General features: G+C 37.6%; 1 protein-coding gene across 7 annotated transcripts in view; it reads right to left on the reverse strand.

The window, feature by feature from the left end:
- The window catches only part of WDR33 (WD repeat domain 33), a 109679-nt gene that overhangs the window by 15516 nt on the left and 73051 nt on the right, over nucleotides 1-21112 (reverse strand). For 6 of the 7 annotated variants that reach the window (XM_057746801.1, XM_057746802.1, XM_057746803.1 and 3 more), the window contains 9 exons: nucleotides 7065-7191; nucleotides 5667-5821; nucleotides 5482-5560; nucleotides 4946-5056; nucleotides 4493-4587; nucleotides 4193-4279; nucleotides 3827-3966; nucleotides 3015-3167; nucleotides 1281-2369 (listed from right to left, as the gene is read on the reverse strand). In XM_057746801.1, coding sequence (XP_057602784.1) covers nucleotides 1281-2369; nucleotides 3015-3167; nucleotides 3827-3966; nucleotides 4193-4279; nucleotides 4493-4587; nucleotides 4946-5056; nucleotides 5482-5560; nucleotides 5667-5821; nucleotides 7065-7191 — 2036 coding nt within the window. The remainder of the gene's footprint in view (nucleotides 1-1280; nucleotides 2370-3014; nucleotides 3168-3826; nucleotides 3967-4192; nucleotides 4280-4492; nucleotides 4588-4945; nucleotides 5057-5481; nucleotides 5561-5666; nucleotides 5822-7064; nucleotides 7192-21112) is intronic. The other variant, XM_057746804.1, reaches the window with a different exon arrangement.

The following is a 21112-nucleotide window of genomic DNA, read 5'->3' on the forward strand; positions in this document are numbered from 1 at the left end:
TAAACACACACAAATATACTCTGTATTAATAAAATATATAATACTTTTAAGTTTTAGGATAGTTCTGGATGGTAAACCTAGATTTATTACACATCTTAAATTCTGAAAAGTACCAATAAATTCTGGAAACAAACTCAAATGCCATCAGATTCTTCATTGCTATGACATTTTTAAGTTCTGGAAGATGTGCTGAAGAGGAACATATAATCTAGTTATTTTAATTCAGTGAATCCAATGGTCACCTTCACATTACAGACTCTCAGAGGTGTTGTGTGTTCTACACATAGCACCCGCAGCAGGCCCTCTTCCACGGGAATCAAGGGCCTTTCAAAAGGTGAAGACCCAGGGAGTCAACATCAGTTCACTCACTCACTCACTTTTGGTCCATGACTGACTTCAAGGACACAAATCCAGTTGTTCATTCCCAAATAATGCTTTCAGACTATGAAATTCAGAACAATGTAAAAACCACAGAGCCAGACAGTGTTCAATCCACCCACGCTCATGTAGTCTTCTGTATTTCAGCCCAAGCAAACTCAACTCTCCTCACACAAACTCTCAAGCACAGCTCAGCAAATGGATAAAGAAACTTGGCTGACAATAACAGAATCCTCTAAAAAGGGCCAAGAAACTTTCTACAGAAATATTCCTCCCTGTAAATATTTTTATATGTGCACTAAAACCAACTTAAACAGAATTTCAACTAACGGGTCACCATTTGAAAATGTGCAATTCTGGACTCAGAGATCTCTAAAAGCATCCGTGGAAATGAAAAACAGTGAGATCACAGGCTACAGTACAGTCATGAGTTAAACACCCCACACTATCTTAGAAGAAGAGCCACAGGCAGACCAGCAGGCACACAGGAGGTGGCTCAGCTGTCTGGCAAGCCCATGAAACACCAGCCTACGAAGGAAAGAGCCCAGGAAAGGGAGCAGAACAGGCTCAGAGCCACCCATGCTCCCTCCTCAGGGCCACAGCTCTTTCGGAGCCCGGGGACAATTATGAACTGTATTCAATCTGGAGTTCATCTTTTCTGGAAGAACCTCTATTAAAAAATATAGGTTGAGAAGTAAAGATTCATATTGTGATATATTTAATGGTCTACTTAATTATTCTTATTTCTTTCTTCAGCCATGATGCTATTCTCAAGCCACCATCACTACTTGAGAGATGTCTATACCAGCTGTGACTGCCTTTCACAGCATTTGGAAGTGCCACCTCAGTGCAGAGTGAATTTTCCCAAAGTGTAATGCCTACAAGTTGGAAATAAATAATACCTGGTTGAAGGGGGCCCGGGGCCCATCACCTAGCAGAGCTGTTTTCTGCTGCTGGAACGGTATTGGCCCTTGAGATGGATGTGGCCCTCTTGCCGGGTTCTGCTGTCCCTGAGGTCCAGGGGGCCCTTGCATGCCACCCTGGGGCGGAGGTCCCAAAGAGCCCTGGGGCGGCCCCTGCTGACCTTGTGAGCCTGGAGGCCCTCGCAATTCCTGGGGAGGGCCCAGCATTGTTCCTTGGGGTGGAGGCCCCTGCATGCCTCGCATCTCCTGAGGACCTCGCATTTCCTGAGGCCCATGTCCCAGCAGTCCACTTGGAGGATGAGGTCCTCTCATCTCTTGAGGCGGATGGCCCAGCATCATCCCTTGGGGAGCAGGACCCTGGTTCTCTCGGGGGCCTGGAGGACCCTGCATTCCTCTTGGATTCAATCCCATCAGAGGTCCCTGAGACACAGGACCTTGGATCCCTTGAGACCCTGGCCCGCCTTGCATCCCATGAGGATGGGGAGGTCCTTGCATTCCTCTGGGACCAGGTGGTCCCTGCATACCTTGAGTACCAGGAGGTCCCTGAGGGCCCAAGTGACCCTGGGGACCAGGTGGGCCTTGGGGACCTATGTGACCTTGTGGGCCAGGTGGGCCCTGTGGACCCATATGACCTTGAGGACCAGAATTACCCTGTGGTCCTGGTGGTCCTTGAGGTCCCAAAGGGCCATGAGGTCCAGGATGCCTTTGCATTCCTTGGGGCCCATGCATGTCCTGAGGCCTTGGCAACCCCTGGGGCGGACCCTGGGGTCCTTGTGGTCCCATGAATCCTTGTGGCCCCCCACCTCCTTGATGCAGTGGAGGACCTTGTGGTCCCATTTGTCCCTGGGGTCCAGGGGGTCTAAACTGTCCCTGTGGACCTGGAGGCCCCATTTGAGCCATGTTCATTGGCATCTGCTGAGATGGATGAGGCTGTTGAAAACCTTGAGGAATCTGAGACATGGGACCTTGTCCTGGAAAGGGCTGGGGTCCCAGGAGAGGAGTGCCAGATGAAGGAGGAGGCTGAATTTGCTCAGCCTGTTTCTGTGCAAGTCTTTCAATTTTAAGTTGCTACAAGGAAAGAAAGAAAGAAAAAAGCACACTGATAAATATGCCAGAGCCCTTAAAGATGACAATACTGCTATCACTTATTTTGTTGGGGGAGCCTCAAAACAAACATAAGGCATTGATTGACTTCCTCACGCCCCAACAGTAACTAGAGCCTATAGGATATGCAGATGTGCTGAAGGCACTCAGGCTTCCAGACTCTAGAATGCTTCTTTTTAGGTGCTGGGAAACAGCAGTCGGGACTATTTATATTCATCTTGATCAGGGAAAGCCCAACAATTTACTAGTGTTCTATCATTCTTGGTAGCTGCCAAAGGTAGGGAAAATAAGAAAAAACCACCTGCTCTAGAGCTGACAGAAAAGTTTTTTTACCTGTGGACAAATAAGTGAATCCAAATCAAAACTATGTTGGTGTTATCTGGTCTATATTCAACTTAGGTCTACACACTGCTTGACTGATCTGGTTTTAAAAATCTAAGAAACAGGATTCTTTTAGAAATTAGCTTCCTAATGTAGCAATAAGAAATGATATTGCTCATCAGACCCATCTGAGAGTCCCTTCTCTTCTCCTTAAGAGCATACCAATAAAAAAATGTTAATCACTACTTTCTTAGATCATCTTGAATCCCCCAAAAGAGCTTCACATACCTCCAGAAGCTGTGGGTTAGTGTACTGCAATGTGGCCATTTCTTGTTCAATTTCTGCTTGTGTTTTTTTCTTTTCTTCCAATTTAATGTCTTCTTTTCTGTCATTCAATACCTCGTTTGGGGCAGGAATTGGAACTTTATTTTGCATCCAAGCCTTGGGAAAGAAGAAAATATTAAAGTATATCCTAAGTGTGTAAATTATAATGACAGAATGAGAAAGCCACTCTAAAATGTCACTGGCTCATTCCAACCTGGTGAATATATGTCAGCTCACTTGGTAAACTATCTTTATTTCTAACACTAATTCTTACTGACACAGAAATGGAGTTAAGTGAGCACATTACTAGGTAGAAATTGCTAAGTTGATAAAAGCTGCAAGATCTCGCATGTTATTAAGATGCAAGGCCTGCCTGACTCTTCAAAAGGGCATGTGCGCTCTGTGTTGCGGGAACAAACAAAATGGAAGTCAGACAAAATATGTCGAAGAAAATCAACATACTTTTCCTGCTCTGTGTCTCTCTTTTCTTCTTCCAATAGCTTGGATGCAAACAAGGAGGTGAGAATAAAAGAAGATCTAGAGAAGATTCTTAACAAACTCAGCACTAACTTCAAAGCAGCAGATGGGAACTGCCTAATAATGCCTAAAATATGTGAAGAAAGCTCAAAAAAGGCCTGTAGTACAGAAGAAGTACCTTCCACAGATAAGATAATACAAGAGAAACCTATTTCTGCACTTCAATTAGACTCACCAAGCAGAGTCTCCCAGTGCATGGGTGGGGGTGACGTGGCTGGGGCACACTTCTAGTTACTCACCTGCTGGAACTGAGCAGGAATAGGTTTTGCATAAGGAACTTTCTTCTGAGGTACTTTTTTCTGATCCTTTTGCATCACCTCCTCCATTCCCCAATCTAAACCTGGAATCGTCATTTCAATTTCGTTTGATTCATCTTTCCCTATGACCATAAAGAGAAGTAGTTAGCCAAGGAAATGAAAGAAAGTCGCCACTTCATCAATGAAAACATTTCTGGAAGAACAGATTCTAAATATTATGCAGTTTACATCACTTTTATCAACATTTCTCAACATACATCATTTTGGCATTTTCAAAATAATATCATGATTTTAAGAAATAGGTAAAATTATAGAAAAAGTAAAATTCATAGGTACAACTTCTCTTACCCATCTGTTCTTGTTCCATAGCTAATTTTAGTTGCTCTGGTATTCCCATCCCTGGAATTACTGCCAGGCTATTAGGTTCAAGGTCATCTATAAATAGGAATAGGGCCATTTGTCAACAGAGATTTTACAAATGTAATGGGCCAATGAAATTAACACTTTATAAAAATGAAAATTATTGCTGGTGATTTATAAATCAATAAACTATAAAACTAAAATTTGTTCTGCAAAATCTTCTCAATACCTAAAACTTTTATAACAGAATATCAGATTTCAAAGAAGGATAAAGTGCAAGAACCTCACCATATTCCACTCCATCTTCAGACATTCCAGGTAATAGGTTTAGATTGTATCGATCTCGCATTTTATCACCTGGTCGGTTTCGGGTCCAAAATTTGCTGTCAAAATAAAAATAAAAGTATTTGGAGGGGGGAGGAGAGGAGTATGGTTTCAGTGTATCTCTGGGCACTTAACAGTACTAAACAGTCCTCTGGCAAAAATTTTAACCAAGTTTTACAATGCTTATTCTAAAAATTTTTTATGTAGAAAGACTTTTTTAAATTAGAAGGCAAAACAAAATTCAAAGTCATATTCAATACCCAATCTCCTTGTAATATATGTATTTATAAACCACTACAAACATGCCCTTACAAATAAATTAGAAAACAATACATTCATCTATCAATAAAATATACATTTATCTCCTGCTGCTCCATAAATACAGTAATCCCTTGTTATTTCTGACATAGAGCTTACCTAGTATGGTCATTTGAGCCTGAGCAAAGAATATGTCCAAGAGGATGCCAAGCTAGACTCCAGATCATTCCTTCGTGGGCCATCTCCATCCCACCCACTTCTTTCTCTACCCTGTAACGAACAGCACCACAGAAAGTAGTCTTTTCCACAAGTTACCCAACCCCTCCTCCGCCAAAAAGACATTTTCTTTTAGTGTAACACAAAGTTACCAAAGTCTGTTACTTTGAGTCTGGTCAACTCCACATGTTTGGGAGGTACTGATTTGTCATCAGTAATACAGCCTTTTATCCAGAGAACACCTCAGAAGGGAAATGCTTCAGAAACAACCTCACCACAAGAAACAAGGAAGCTGGTCTTACTTTCCCTTCATGACTTTCACGGCCAAAAAGAGAGGTGCCTAAGTTTTCTATTCCAACTGGGTTTACAGATAAAGGACATGAACACTCAGAAAAAATATAACACACTATCACTTTTTTCACTTTCAGGTGCTCTCTTCATAAAATGTACAACTTCTTTACATAGTAAGTGCCACATACCCGACATGCCAGAATAACAAAGAGCCATCAGACCCTCCACTGGCAAAAAGCCCTTCATGAACAGGATGCCAGGCCACAGCTGTTAAAAAAAAAAAAAACAAAAAAAAAACATGGAGAAAGACAAAACTGTTAGGGTCTCAGAACACCACGGGTAACAGAATGAGAAGCACATCATAGCCACTGACCTGTAGCTTCTTTCTTATGACCTCGGAAGACTTGAAGCTCTTCTTTCAGGTTCCGGATGTCAAAAAGTTTACAGAGATGGTCACGTGATGCTGTGAGCAGCCAGTTGCCATTGAGATTTAATTTCACTTCCATTACTGTGTTTTTATGGGCATGACTAGAAATAAAGAACCAAAAAAATAATCTGTCAGAATTCAAAACAAGTATAAATCAACATAATGGCCATTTTTCTTGAAAAGCACATGGTAGTCAAGATGGCAAGAAGTTTGGCCTAGAAGTAATAAAGCATGTAACATTACAGGACCACAGTTAAAAGCACAAGTGAAAGAAACAGGTCAAAGACAGAAATGATGTCCATTATCTTAAGCACAGCTTTCACTAACCAGTTAAAATAGCAGAAGAACTTCAAATGGATAGAAAAGTTTATCTGTGAAGCAGGGGAAGCACTTGAACACAAATTAATATTCAACAAAGCTCATTAAATTTTAAAAATTCAATGAAGTTGCTCTCATTAAGTCAAAGCATAAAAAAGGACACAAGATAGTTTGAGGGTTAATTTGAACTAAAGATTCTGCAACCGCTGAGGCCTGAACAATGCACATCTCCAAGGAGCACCATTCACAAGGCGTTCTATTTGGCTGTGGCCACTGGAGTTGTGCAAAAAGGCGGCCTTGCTCCAACCAGCTCACTCTGGATATGGCTCAATTTCCAATTAAAGGGACAAGGATACAGCTGCTTAGTCAAAAAAAACATTAACAACATATTCATAGAACTGTGAATGTTTTACCGATAATTCAAAGAGAAAATTTTATGATGTGGCTGTATCATAACTAAACACCTCAGACAAAAAATGAGAACTGATTCAAAAATGGAGGGAAAATTTCCCTATAAATAGATGTAGTGAGATGGAGAAAGCTGGGCTGTGTCTAACAAATGGCACACATATTGGGACTTCCCTGGAGGTCTAGTGGTTAAGACTCTGCACTTCCAATGCAGGGGGCGTGGGTTTGATCCCTGGTCGGGGAATAAGATCCCACGTGCCGCAGGGCCAAAAGATTAAAAAAAAAAAAAAAAGCCACACATATCAACTCCATACAGTGCCAAAATGTATTATGATGAGGAGACAGTAAACTAGAATAGTAGTAATAACCACCTCCTCCCCACCCCACACCCCCATGATACCCAAATTAAATTTAGATGTATGTGGCAGAACAAAAATCAAGCCTTGTTTTATTAGGAATTTAGACAGAAATCATATTTAATAAATAAGAAGCCTCTAGGTAAAAGTCCATCTGTTGCCTACACTACTTTTTCAGGAATACATGAGAGGAAAGAAAGCTAAATACAGGCAGCTTTGCTCCCCTTTGTTTAGGGACCAAGGTGGGGTTCCCACCACTTACAGTGTTGCAAGACTCTGCCCAGTCTTGGGATCCCAGAACTTGATTGGCTGTTGACTATCTTTACTTCCTGAAACAACTAACCCTTTTGTTGGATGCCAGTCTACACACTTCACATCAGCACCGTGCCCTGTCGGAAACAAGTTAAGATAAAAACCTAATCAGCATAGATATTTGAAACAGGACTCCATTCTAATTTAAACCAAAGTAGAGAAACCTATTAAATGTTTTGATCCTAGTGATCAGTCATCTTAAACCTTAAAAAAAAAAACTCTTTGGTCTTTGTGTCTGTTAGGCTTTCGGGTACAGCAACCTCTCCTTCTATGCCGCGGGAACCATTCCTCTCCTCCTGGAACTAAGCTCATCGTCTCACCTACTTGCTGGTAGGACAGTCAAGATTTTTGGAAGCTGCACTTCTCAGGCCCCTATACATAAAACTTTTCAAACTTTCCATGATCTTCTATGTACTGTCCTAATTATTAGAAACAATTCTTGTCATTCACTTCAGCTTTCCCACTTTGCAGTAGTCCCTATAGATCAAAAGTCCTAAATTCAGATTCAGACACCACTGCTTTCTAGATGTGACAATAGGAAAAGTATTCCATCTTTTTGATCCCATTTACTGAAATGCAGAATGAGAAAAATAATTCCTACTTCACTCACACATATGTCAGAGGAGATGATAATAAAAGCTAGTCTATGAGTGCTCACTATACGATAGGCAGTGTATCAAGCACTTATAAGTATCACCTCTTTAAATCCTCACAAAATCCTGAAGAAAGCTAGTCAAGAAGAACCGGAGCTGGAATCTGAACCCAGTCTCCAGGAATAGAGATAGTTCTCTTAACCACTGTGCTAGATAGAGCATGAGGTTACTTCACAAATGTAATAGATTAACCGCTACTAAAATCACCAAAGTGAAAATCAGAATTTAAAAAACTGAAATGAGCATGAGTTTTGAAAACTTGGTTGCTGTACAAAAAGAGCCTCGCGAGCATTTTATATAGCAATGGACTGAGAAGCAGGGGAAGAGTGGGATAAACAGCATTTGAAACATCTCCTCTAACCTGGATCAAATCTAGCTTCTATGAAGTACGAGGTGGGAAGGAGAAGGAAGGATACAGGATAGAAAAATAGAGAAATAGGGAAGAAGAGAGGTTTCTAGAGGCACTGGAGAGTGACTGTGCACCATGAGGAAGGGGATTTCGCATCTCAAATAGGCAAGGACTTATCTAAAGGTCCTCCTCATGCTGGCAAGCACTAGGAGATACCAACTATCTGGAGAACAGCTTGGCAACATGTATTAAACGCATGGAAAAAGTACATATCCTGCAACCCAGTAACTCCAGGTCTCAGAACTGATCATAAGGATGAAAGGGTGTCCAAACAGACTGGTTTATATGGATGTTTACTGATACAGTTTATTTTTAAATGCTCGAGTAGGAAATAAATATACTACAAAATAAATTTCAGCATAGCATATGTGCTCAATGGAATATGATGCACCTATTATAAATGATTCTATAGATAATTTAATGGCATGATTAAAATGTTCATGATACTAAGTTTATTAAAAAAAAAAAAAAGCCAGTGTGTATAGCATTCCTGATGCCATCACTGTAGAAGGCAAACAAACTGAGTGACTGTGTGTGCACATCTATACAGAGAAAAAAGGCAAGAAGCCTAGATGCCAAGCTGTTATAATATTAAGCTGGATAGTAATTTTAAGTTATTTCTCTGTGTGTCTTCTGTTTTAATATTTCCTACAATAAATATATACCATTTTGTAACTAGGATCTGAAGGTAAGAAAGAGGGAAGAGGTTTTGTCGTTGCCTTAATTTTTTGTTAAGAACTGAGGATGGAAAAATTGGATAGAAATATAATTCAGTCTCCGAGCCCCTTGCTTGCCTTAACTACTTTTAATGTTATTGATAATTTTATCCTTAAAAGTTATGGCCTGGGAATCTTAAAACTTTATGGGCCACTATCATCTAAAATTAAATATTATGTATAGATATGTATGTATTTTTACCAAATCTGAGTAGAAAGTGCATGAGAAAGCATTTTTAAAATGTGATGCACTATGCAAAAAAGTTCACATTCTTAGCAGCTACCTGTACCCTCACCTTCTCTGGAACACTTTCATTAATAAAGAAAGTGTATCTGTTTATTTTAAAGAAGTATATGCAAAAACAAACTATCAACTCATAAGAAAGGAACAACAAAATATATTTTAGGTGCTTTACTTCTGTTTTTGGAAGTTTTCGAAAATATTTAAGTAGAGTTCAAACAAATGACAAATCCCATCCATCTCTTTCTGTTAACTGAATTTACCCATATCCATATATATCACTAATATAAATCAAACTGATTGGAAATGATGAGTGCATATTATTTTATTGGTCACTGTCCCTAATAATAAAAACAATACTACTAGCAAACACATATACATACTCCTTACGTATGGTACTATTCTAAGCAAAGTATGTATTTTACATATGATTACAAAGGACAGATGGGTTAAATCACTTGCCCACAATGATACAGTTGACATGTGACAGAGCAGACATCTGAATGCAGGGAGCTGGCCCCCGAGCCACTTCTCTTAACCCCTACTCTATACTGCCTTATTACATGTGAAAGGTTAGCTTGACAGCTACAGAAAGAAAACAAAACTATGCACCTTCCAATTTGGTTTTCTATGCATAAAGACTCACCAAAGGACGATACACTGCAGACAGGGTACTGAAACAGAGGGGGGACTATTCAAGACTTTACATTATTTTATTTTTAAAAAATGTACATGTATCATCTACTTAAAAAAATTACATACAAATAAAATAACCTAAGAAAATATGTACAAAAATGTATGTACAGCTAGCTAACATTTGTGGCTTAAAAAGAGAGAAACACACAAACATACACAGAGCACACACATATATTTGCTTAAAAATGCATAAAATGTGTAAGAATCTGATAATGTTAATTAACTGCCATCAAGAAGGGGAACTGGGTACCGGGGGAACAAGGGTAAGAAGAGTTTACTGTACATTATTTGGTACTTTTTTAAAATATTGAAACACATGAAATGATCTACTGAGAAAAAAATTCAATTAAAAAATTTAATTTACTAAATTAATGGATTATCTGTATGAAATCTTTACAACTAGCATGTCATTTTCATAATTTTTCATAAAAAAGAATAAAATAAATAGATTAAGCTGGCATAGAAGCAAACTGATATGCAACTGCTTCCTTCTCCAGGGAAAAGTTACTGAATTCCCAATAAAGTGACAAAAACTATTTCAAACGAAAAATTCTACCCTCTCATGTCAATATGATATATTTAGATCCAGAAGAATCAGACTAGTAGAAATTCATTCTAAGAAAACAATTTTAAAGGATTTTTAAAAACTTTTATTTTTAAAAGGTGGTATTTGAAGCCTTATTTATAATAGTTAAAAAGTAGAGCCCGTGAGCCACAACTATTGAGTCCATGTGCCACAACTACTCCAGCCGAGTGCCTAGAGCCCGTGCTCCACAAGAGAAGCCACTGCAATGAGGAGCCCGCTCACCACAATGAAGACTAGCCCCCACAACTAGAGAAAGCCTGTATGCAGCAACAAAGACCCAGTGCACCCAATAAACAAATACATTAATTAAAAAAAAATGCTATCAGTGGCTGTTAAAAAAAAAAAAATTTTAGAAGTGGAATGACTAAATGAACTGTGTCACAGTCCCAAAACAGAAGAAACATACAACTATTACAATGAAGATTCTGGGAACAAAGAAAAATGCTCATGAAATAATGTGAACTTTTAAAAAGCAAACAATACAGGCACAAACTGTGCATATGCTATGAGAATGATTATAAAAAGGTACACATATATTCAAAAATGTAGATACAAATAAGCAGGAAATGAAAATTATACTGGGATAGTGAGAACAAAGGTAAAACTTTTCTATACACATTTCCTCTAATGTTATATTGTGGTTTTAATCACAAATAACATGGGCTAGATTTTTTGTGTGTTTGTGAACTTTTTGACATGTTTTTTAAAATGAGGAAAAAAAAAAACACAAGTTACTTTGCCAGGTAATGTCTTATTCATCAAGTTAGCAAAAATTAATTTTGGTGACACCCAGTGTTACTAAGTTACAGATACTTTCATGCATAATTGGTTGGAAAGTAAATTAGTACAACTTTGCGGGTAGGCTTTTGGCCCTATCAAAATGTTAAATGCTCACAGCTTTTAATTCTCTAACTCCTCTGCTAGGAATTTACCCTAGGTTTGCAGCTGTAAAAGCACACCAAGATTTATATACAAAGGTATTTCTTGCACCTTGTTTGAATTATAAAACTAGAAACAACCTAAATATAAACGGATGAGGGGGTATTTAGAAAAATTAACATAAATCCATGTAATTGAACACAATACAGCTGTTAAAACTGAGGCTGAAACTGAAAGAGGAAACTTTCTTGGAGTGACAGAAATGCTTTATATCTTGATTGTGCTAGTGGTTACAAAAATGAAGCCACGAGAAGGAACTTTTTGGGGGGATTGAAATGTTATGTATCTTGATTATGGTGTATATATTTGTCAAAATTCACAGAACTGTACACCTAAGAAGGGTAAATGTTAGCATACGTAACTTATGCCTCAATAAGCTCGACTTCTAAAAAATATAAGCATAAAAACTAGGTGTAATTTAGCCCCATTTGTAAAAAAGAAAACTTTAGCTGTTAATAGTTTTTTAGGGAGAAGAAATGGTATGAGAATAAGAAGGCATTTACTCTTCTGTACTGCTTGAGGTTTTTAACTTGTGCTTTTATTACTTTACTTAATGGCAACTGGCTTTGGTTTCCCTCTATTCAAAACTCAAGGGACTGACAAACAGTTAGCGCCTGTGTTTGCCAACACAGAAACTAACCAGTGCCTGTGGTCCCAGGAAGATGTGTTTCGGAGCCTCAGTGGGAATGCAAGTTTTCATTGAACGCTCTTGGACTCACTACGGCTGAATTAAGTTTCAAGGATATTATGGGTTTTGTGACCTGGCATGCCATATTAAAAAACTTAATCTTATATAAATTATCATCTCATAGAAAAATGACTAAGTCTCAAACACATGGCTTACCAATTTCAACCATTAACCCTAAAGAACGCCTTTACATTAATTTTTATCATTTCAAAGGTCCAGAATTTCAGGATAGAATCATTCAAAGTTCTTTGTTATCCCCAAACGTGGAAATTTCAAGAATGTAGTACTTGCAATGCTGGAGCAATTAATACAGATTTAATGGAAATTCATTCACACAACAGCTGTTTTTATTGGCCTAGTAACCTAGATATTTTAGCAGTAAAAGCATCTTGCTAATGGCTCAAGATTTTAGGACTAAAAACTTCTTGCCAATGAAAGACCAAGTATTTTTTAAAGTGGCATTTTAAGTGTTTCAGAATCAAGCTCATAAAAAATACAAAGATAAAATTCTGAACACCACATGCTCCAGACACTATAAAGCCTAATGCAGGAACAATGTGGAGCCCTGCAGGGGACTGACAGGAGTCTACAGGTAGATTGTAGTAAACATGTACAATCCTTAGTAGGATGGCATAGCTTTAAGAAGCCAGTGATGCAGGCATATGGTTACCAAGTAAAAACTCTAGGATCCCCAGGAAAGGTAACAAGTAACTCAGCCATACTTGACTACAACTGGAAATGGAGGCTATGCTTGGAGAAAGATTTCAATATTGAGACTTGGAGATACAAGCCAAATTCTAAAATATCCCAGTTGCAAATCAACAAATAAAAAACAAGACTGTCATAGTAAATCTACATGTGAGATTCCTTTTGAATGCTTAAGAATTTAACCTGCACTGTTCATAATATAGTAGCTATTAGCCACTTGTGGCTATTTAAATGTTTTCATTTAGATTAAAAAATTAGGTCCCTCAATCACACTAGCGACATTTAAAGTGCTCAACAGCCAGATGTGACTAATTGCTAGCACACTGGATGGCATAAATATAAAGCATTTCCATCATCACAAGAAGTCCTATTGGACAACACTGATTTAGACTGTAATTAGCCATGTAAAAGAAAGTTTCTCCTTAAATTTCCACAATCACATTTTTATTCACTATCTCAGTTACACAATCAATAGCAACAACAAAAAAATTATCTTCAATTGATACTTGAGCTAGGGAAGACCTACAAAGTTATTAGGCCTTGTAATTTTTAGAAGAGAAAACTGAGGCCTAAAAGGGTTAGGCCAGTGCCCAGAGGTGGCCGGGACTGCCTTCTGGCCATTCCAATCATCCCTTCACCTCACTAAATATAACATCCAAATGAAGTGGCAGAAGAGTTCCATTTGTTTTGTTTCACTTATCAAATTGTGCTTGTTCAAACGTAACTGAGGAGGGTGTAGAAGGCAAATTTCTATACATTTTTCCATCTCATAAAAGAAAAGAATTTAGGGGTAAAATCTAAGATAAACACATAAATAAGAATTACTTTTTAACTATCTAAGAAGTAATCAGATTGACTTTGAAGACTAGGGTCCCATTAAATGTGGCAACCATGACCCAACTCTACCCAAAGAAATTCCAAATTAATCTAACCATACTGGGTTACTCTCAGAGTTAACACTTTGAGGGCAATGAGTTTTGCATCATTTCTTTGCTAGCTAAACATTCCCTCAAGGTCCTAGCTAAATGAATAGTAACAGAATTAGCACCTCTGGGAGACAGGTGGCATTATTTTGTGGATTAATCCATGTCTGACATGCCAGAATTGTTTAGCTTGCTACTTCACAATAATTATTAGCAGAAAGCAACCATTAATTGTGCATTAGAATTTATACTGAATGGGGAGGTAAACAATAATTTTACTTATTCCACTTGATTATTCTTTCACACATTCATCTATCTTTCACTTGCTCACGAATTCAAAATAAGTGTGCTCAATGGCAACGTTTTTGGGCTCCTATCACAGGTGCTCAACATCTAAAATATGTAATCACCAAATAAAATAGAATTGAACACTGGAGAAGTATCTGTGGAATCACACCGCCCAGGTTCGATGACTTTCAAGAAAGTTAATATTTAGAATAAAAAAGTTTTCTGAATACAGACTGAAATTAAGCCAGCAAACAACTAATGCAGGTTTCTTAGAGACTCTTCTCCACAAAATAAAAACAGAAAAAAAAATCTCTATTTAAAAATGTTATGTAACTATGCTTGAAATAGCAAGGTACAGAATGCAAAAAAAATGTTTTCCTAATGACAAAATGCTTAATGTGTTGTTGTTTTTAAAGGAGATCCTAGAAATATAACGCAGAGACTCCTTAATAAACCCTAAAATTCTAAGAATAACAGGATAGATGGTTGAGTCCTTAGGTATTTGGTGAACAGCTCTAGACTTATTTTGGGGGCAAGGGGAGCCTTCCTGTTTATTAATAATTTCCTATTTCAGAATTATCAAGTGTAATGCAGTGAAGGCTAGAAGCCAACAAGGGAACAAGGTTTGTTTTTGGACTCTTCCCTGAAATAAGAGGAGGGCTCCTGGCCTCTGTGAAATTGTATGTAAACTCTGTGCCCTGTGCATTTTTCAAGAACCTTATCTCTCCTCCACAGCCTCACCAGATCCTAAAGGACCTATCATCCCACACAGGTAAATAGCCTGTCTTAAGACATTAATATGCCCCCAAGGCTCGGTGAACAGTCTGAAAATCAAGATACAAAGTTTTATTTGAAGGTCAGAAATAGTGTCCATTTTCCCATTTTATTTTTCCTGAATCAGACCATTATATGAACAAATCTTAAGAAAAAATTCTTTTATACAGAGCTTACAAAAAGCACCAAGATTTTCTAATACAGGAAGGAAAAAAAAGCAAACAAAATTCAAGTACCATCTTGTACAACATTAACAGCTGAAGAACTGTTACTCAGAAAAGTGTGTCAAACATTAACAACAAACTCAAGCTACTTCCAGCCACAGGAATATAAAATGTAACAGATCAGTTTAAGGCAAAGGGTATGTGTAGCCATGGTCCACAGCCAGACACTTCAGTATATGAGCGAAATCAAGAATTTAAAAAAATTACGGAGCATAAGTAACTTGTATGTTGGTCAATGAATATGCAATTTATTAACATTTTTACCTTTCTTTTTGCAGAATGATTTTAAACTTGATCCAACACTGAACACCAACTGCAAGTAATTACTATCTTTGTCATTTAAATCTAGAAAGTTATATTACTAAAAAACTATAAAATTAAATGGAAAATAAACTTTGGAAAGAGTACACCTTTAGGCAGTGTTTACACAAAGCATATTTCAAACAACAACAGTGCACAGAATCATGGGTGAAGGGTTTCCTGGTCAAATAGCTGGGCAATGCTGAATTTTAAAAATTGACAGGTTTCTTTCCATGTCTGAGAGCCTTCAGTGCTTTCAACATGAATTACAAATCTGTAGGTGAGAATTTGACCATGAGTCTTTTTTTTCTCAGAATATTCCCAAGTCTCTCAAGAGACCAATCTGTGAAATTTTGAAATGCTAGCTTAGTATGTGGTCTGGCAATGATGAATCTGAATTCAGGTCAGCAGACACCTCTGGAGCAGGAGAGGAGCAAGTAAAGGGACCTTAAACCGTATCTGTAATGTGTACTTCTTTTTAAAATTCAGAAATAAGTATGCAAAATGTAGGGATTTGACAGAGCTGAGCAGTAACACAAAAGTGTTATACAAAACTGTGAAACATATGGTGTCAGAAGAGCATCCAGCATACAAATAAAAAACCTCATATGGAATAGGAGGTAGACACACCATAAATTTGCCAATCTTCTAGTTAACTTACATGTTTAATTTGCATATGCAAGTAAAATGGTTTCTATTTATTTGTACCATGTATTTGCATGGTATTGACAAAGGCTGACCGAAAAGAAACTGTCAAGTATGTTAAAAATTGAAATTAAAGTACATCTCATAAAATCTGTGCCATGTAACTACTTCCGGCATAAAGTGAAAAAAAATTATGAATATATGACTAAGAATACAATTTCTGAGTCCAATTAAAAATTTTAAGTATTCAAAAAAACACAAGCCTACTTTGGAGAATATTTAATCAAAGAAGATTAAAGGGAAGGAATGCAACAACCAAATTTTCTTTCAGCCTCATTGCTGTTGTACTCCCCCAATTGCTGGATGTCAACTACCAATATTATTACAAAGCACTTCAGCCATTTGTCTGAGATGGGAGATACTTGGTGTCCCACACTACGCAGAAACCAGCAGCAAAGTCCGTTACAAGAAGGGTTCACTGGTGTGTATGTGTGTGTAATTACAGTCAAAGTTTCTCTAGTAAACATTTCTGCACATGTTCATAATTCAATTGTAATATACAGATGGTACAATATTCTTTTAAAGCGTCAAGAAAAAAAAGCATATAGGCATCACTTGAAAAATTAGAAAAAATGTAAAACCAAAAAACCTTTAAAAGTATGAGGACTACCAGAAAAAGCAGTACCTATGAGACATTAATAATAAAGTTATTAGTGCCAGCAGATACTTTGGCCAAGAATGAAGAGAAGTCATGATTGAAACTCCTAATAAAGAAGAAAAAGCTAAGCCATTTACAATGATACTTTAGGATACTTCTAGGGTAAGCTTTCCTTCTGAAAACAAGGTAAAAATATGATTCACCTAGCTGGACATATTAAGGAGACTGTTTTTTTAAGTTGAAAGTTTAGATACATAAAAGCAACACATAATCCTGGTCAAAGTAGAATTAATTAACCCCGTGGCAATCACAGCATCAACTGTACTTTGAATCTCTGAGTTTTGCCAGAGTCTTCTTGGGCATGCCTGCACACATTTGGTAAATGTGGTTCCCTACATAATCCTCTTCATCTACTACTACTCACCTCTTAGAAGAAAGGAAGGTAACAATGGCAAAGTTATAGAAATTTAACCATATCAGAACAAAAAGGTTATGTGAACCCCTAAAAACTTCTGGGAGTAAGTGTATATCACATGATTCCCAGCAGACAGTGTAATTTCTAACTACAACTAAGAACTTTTTCTACAAATGAATATTTTGATGTGGCATTACACTCCAAGTGGATCTTGATAAATATCTTCATTTCTGTTTCAAAGCAGAAATAAGATAATGGAGAAAACTTCAGCTGGGAGCTGGTCATATTACCTAGTTTCCATCATAGTGAAAATATATTCCAATAAAATATCCATTAGTCCACAGTGATATAAATAAATAATAAATCAGTAAGAGGGGGAGAAGAGCTCAATCTCTCATACATGAAAATTCCAAATAACTTAGGTTCACCCTCAAGCATGTGGAGCATAATTCCCAACCCCTTAGTGTGGGCTGTGCTTCTCAACTTCCTCTCAAAGAGAACTGTACGGAGAGGGGGAAAAAGAGTAGCCTTACACAGGAGAACTTGGACAAACACTTTCAGCTGGTGATCAAAGTCAACATCAAGTCATGTTGATAGTACACATCGCTTGCTCTGATGTGATAAATATGGCACTTTACCTCTGTGATCCTCCTTCCCAAATCCCATAAAACCAAAACCAATCATGAGAAAAATATCAGCTAATTCCAGTTGAGGGCCATTATACAACTACCATAATACTTCTCATCAAAACACTGGCAGCAAGAAGACAGAGGAACAAAATCTTGATAGTGCTGAAGTGGCATGGGAAACTGAATCTAGAATTCTGAATCCAGCCAAAGCCTCATTATAAATGAAATGAAGACGGATAATAAATTTTCAAAATTTTGCCCTTAGATCTCAGAAAAAAAAAAGAAATTTAACCATTCTAGAAATGTGGAAACCAAGTAATGTTTATAAGGAAATCCAAACCAGCTCAAATTAAACATATTATAAAGAATACCATTACTTCCTGGTGCATGTGTTTTGAAATCTGCCATCTTTTGTACTTTGTTGAATGAAAGTGTGATGAAAAGCCCAGAGAGCAAAAAAAAAAAAAAAAAAAAAAAAAGAAGCATTCTTAGGAAAACAGATCAGTGTTTTATTTCCTGCTCCTCTCTGAGCAACTTCAAGAGTGAATCACAAAAATTCTCATCTCCACACACAATCTACTATACTTCCTTGCCTCTGGAAGAAATGACCACGAGATTGCTTTGTTCAATAGGCGCACAGGTACAGTGTCAGAACAGTTTTATTTGAAATCAAGGAAAGGTTATGTTAAATATAATTTAATTCACATAGGTACTACGTTTAGTGCTCATGTGTTATACAATGGTTAACAGTAAAAAGATTTGGAGTAAAAACTTGATCTGTTTAAACCTCAGGTGTCATTTACCATCTTACATATAAATTTACTTAACCCTTGCTAAGCCTTTATTTTCATGTGCAAAATGGATTGCTTAATCAGTGGGTCGTTTCAGGAATTAAATGAAATGTATGAAGCACTTAGCATTATGCCTAGCACTCATTTTGAATAGTCAAATTTTTAAAACTCGTATTTTGATCCAACTTCCGCCCTGAAAAAGCTCACCGTAAGGACAGAGATTTCCATGTATAGCTAGTTATTCAGCAACAGTTGTCACTACCATGAACAGAGTATGAGAAAGCAGAAAATGGCTTGATTTGAAAGTACTTCCCAAAAGTGAGACTTAAGACTTTGCTAAATTTCAGTCTTCAAATGGCCCAAGAAAAAAGAACACTGAGTTCTAATTACCAACGTCCAACCTAAGTATTAGACTTATCTAATGCCATTTCTCTCTCAGGACTGGAAAACCTGCAATGGGGGCCATTACTGCCTTTATTATATTATTCTGACTGTGTTTTAAGTAACTAAGAAAGACAGGTAATACTTTTGATGACAGATAATACTACTGATTCCACTAAAATGCAGTCTCCAATACTGAGACAATACCAATCACTTTCTTTATATTAAGTAAATGCCTGAAAATTCTCTCCACATTTTTTTTCTATTTTTAAAGAATATTAACTCATTTCCAGAAAAAAAGAAGCCTACAGAAAAAATACTAGGTTTAACTTAAGCGTCTTTCAGTTATTTTAATTGATCACTTACCTCTAAATTCTCCCAAATGCCAGGGATTACCTTAAACTACCAATACATGATTAAAAACTTAAATGCATAATATTTCTTAAGAAATGGAGAAACGATAGAAGTAGGAAGGATACCAGGAAGGATGTAAGGGAAACTGTCTCAAGGTCACTAATGTGAAGAAGGAACTGAGTCTTGAAATAAATCATGATTTTACTACAAAGTGAAATTATGTATGCAAGCCCCTTCCTAAATTACTCTGAAAGATTTACAGTGGATGCACTTATTTCCCAAGACTGTCACTGCCCACAAACTTTATGAAAATTTCAAAAAACTTCAACCTAAATGTGGGCATTCTCCAAAAATAGATGGGCTCAGTGAAGAATAAGCCAGAGCAGAAAAATAAAACACAAACCACACAAAGAGCTGCTGGGGCCTTCAAAAGACTCTAGGTTCCAGGACAGCTCCGTGACAAAGGCTGTGATGCTGTAATGAGGGTAATTACTGAAGCCTCCACAGAGCAACTTGTCCAGGCCCCTCCTCCTGCCTTCCCATTTACACAGGACAGCTGCACTCAGCTAAAGCCAGACAATGGCTTTCTGAACAAAGCAAAAGTTTGGGAAGAAATCCCAGAACAGGCCTGAAGGCTGGAGAGCAAAGCAGCACAAAACTTGTGCCAAAGCCACAATGACTCTGAAGGAAGGAAAGGAGAAGGGAGAGGAAAGAAAGAGGAGGGGAGATGAGACATGAAAGGAGGAGGAAAAGGGAGGGAGAGAGAGGAGAGAGGGTAGTTCACCCATCAGGAGTGAAATAACCCGAGCACTCCACCCCAGAATACAACTCTGACTTTCTTACTTTGGCAATTGTGGCAGTTGCCCATTTACACCAAGACTGTCCTTCCCCACCCAGCTCACTACATACATACGCATGTGCACGCGCGCACACACACACACACACACACACGCACACAGAGCCTATAGTGAGGTCTATTACCAAGCAGAGGAGTCTTTTGGTCAAGTGAACTTACTCAACTGCAAAAGAAATGACAGACAGCTACTTATACTAACCAACACAGATCTTCAAATATTTGGCCAACCAAGGATCACTGGACATTTGAGAGAAGTCAAACAGGAGGAAAGATAAAGACCAGGAAAAAGAAACAGATCAAGTGGTTCTAGGGAAAACAAATGGAAACAACAGACCCAACCAAACTAAACACACATATACATACATACACACACACCTCGATTACTATGCTAAAAGTTTTAACGGTATATGCATTTCAAAAACAAACAAACAACAAAACAAGCCACTATGAAAAATGAAAAGACGAGAGAACCACTAGGAGGTCTTGGAAATTAAACATGCAGTGGATAAAACAAAAATTTCATCAGAAGGGCTGAATAACAGATTGTGAATGACTGAAGATCATATTCTGGAAGGTAAAATAGAAGAAATCTCCCAATAATTTGGAGAAAAGGACTGAAACAGAAAATATGAAAGAAAAGGTAATACACAGTAGATAGCTCCAAGAGGTCTGACATTCACATATCAGGTTCTATAAGACAAGTAGAAACAATGGGAAATGATAACCAAAGAAAGAAGAAAAATCCTTTGAATGGAATAAAGATTTGTGATTGCAAATCAAAGTGAGCCAATGAAGATGAAGTTTAAAATCTATACCCACAGTAAAAATAATAAGTCCACAGAAAAAGAGACCATTTAAAAAACATTCAGAAGGGAAAACCAGGTTACATACAAAATAATGAGAACTGGAATAGCATGACTTCTCATTAGCAAAGAATTGACAGAAGATACTGGGGGCCTTCAAAATTCTGAAGGAAAAGGATTTCGAACCTAGAATTTGAAACCCTAACTATGAGTCAAGTATGATGGCAAATTATAGACCCCTCCAGACAAAAGAATTTTGAAATTTACCTCTCAAGCACTGTTTCAGGGGTGGGGGTTTGGGGGTGGGGTGAGGTGGTATAT

This window comes from Hippopotamus amphibius, chromosome 8 (assembly GCF_030028045.1).
Source record: "Hippopotamus amphibius kiboko isolate mHipAmp2 chromosome 8, mHipAmp2.hap2, whole genome shotgun sequence".
Classification (NCBI taxonomy): domain Eukaryota; kingdom Metazoa; phylum Chordata; class Mammalia; order Artiodactyla; family Hippopotamidae; genus Hippopotamus; species Hippopotamus amphibius.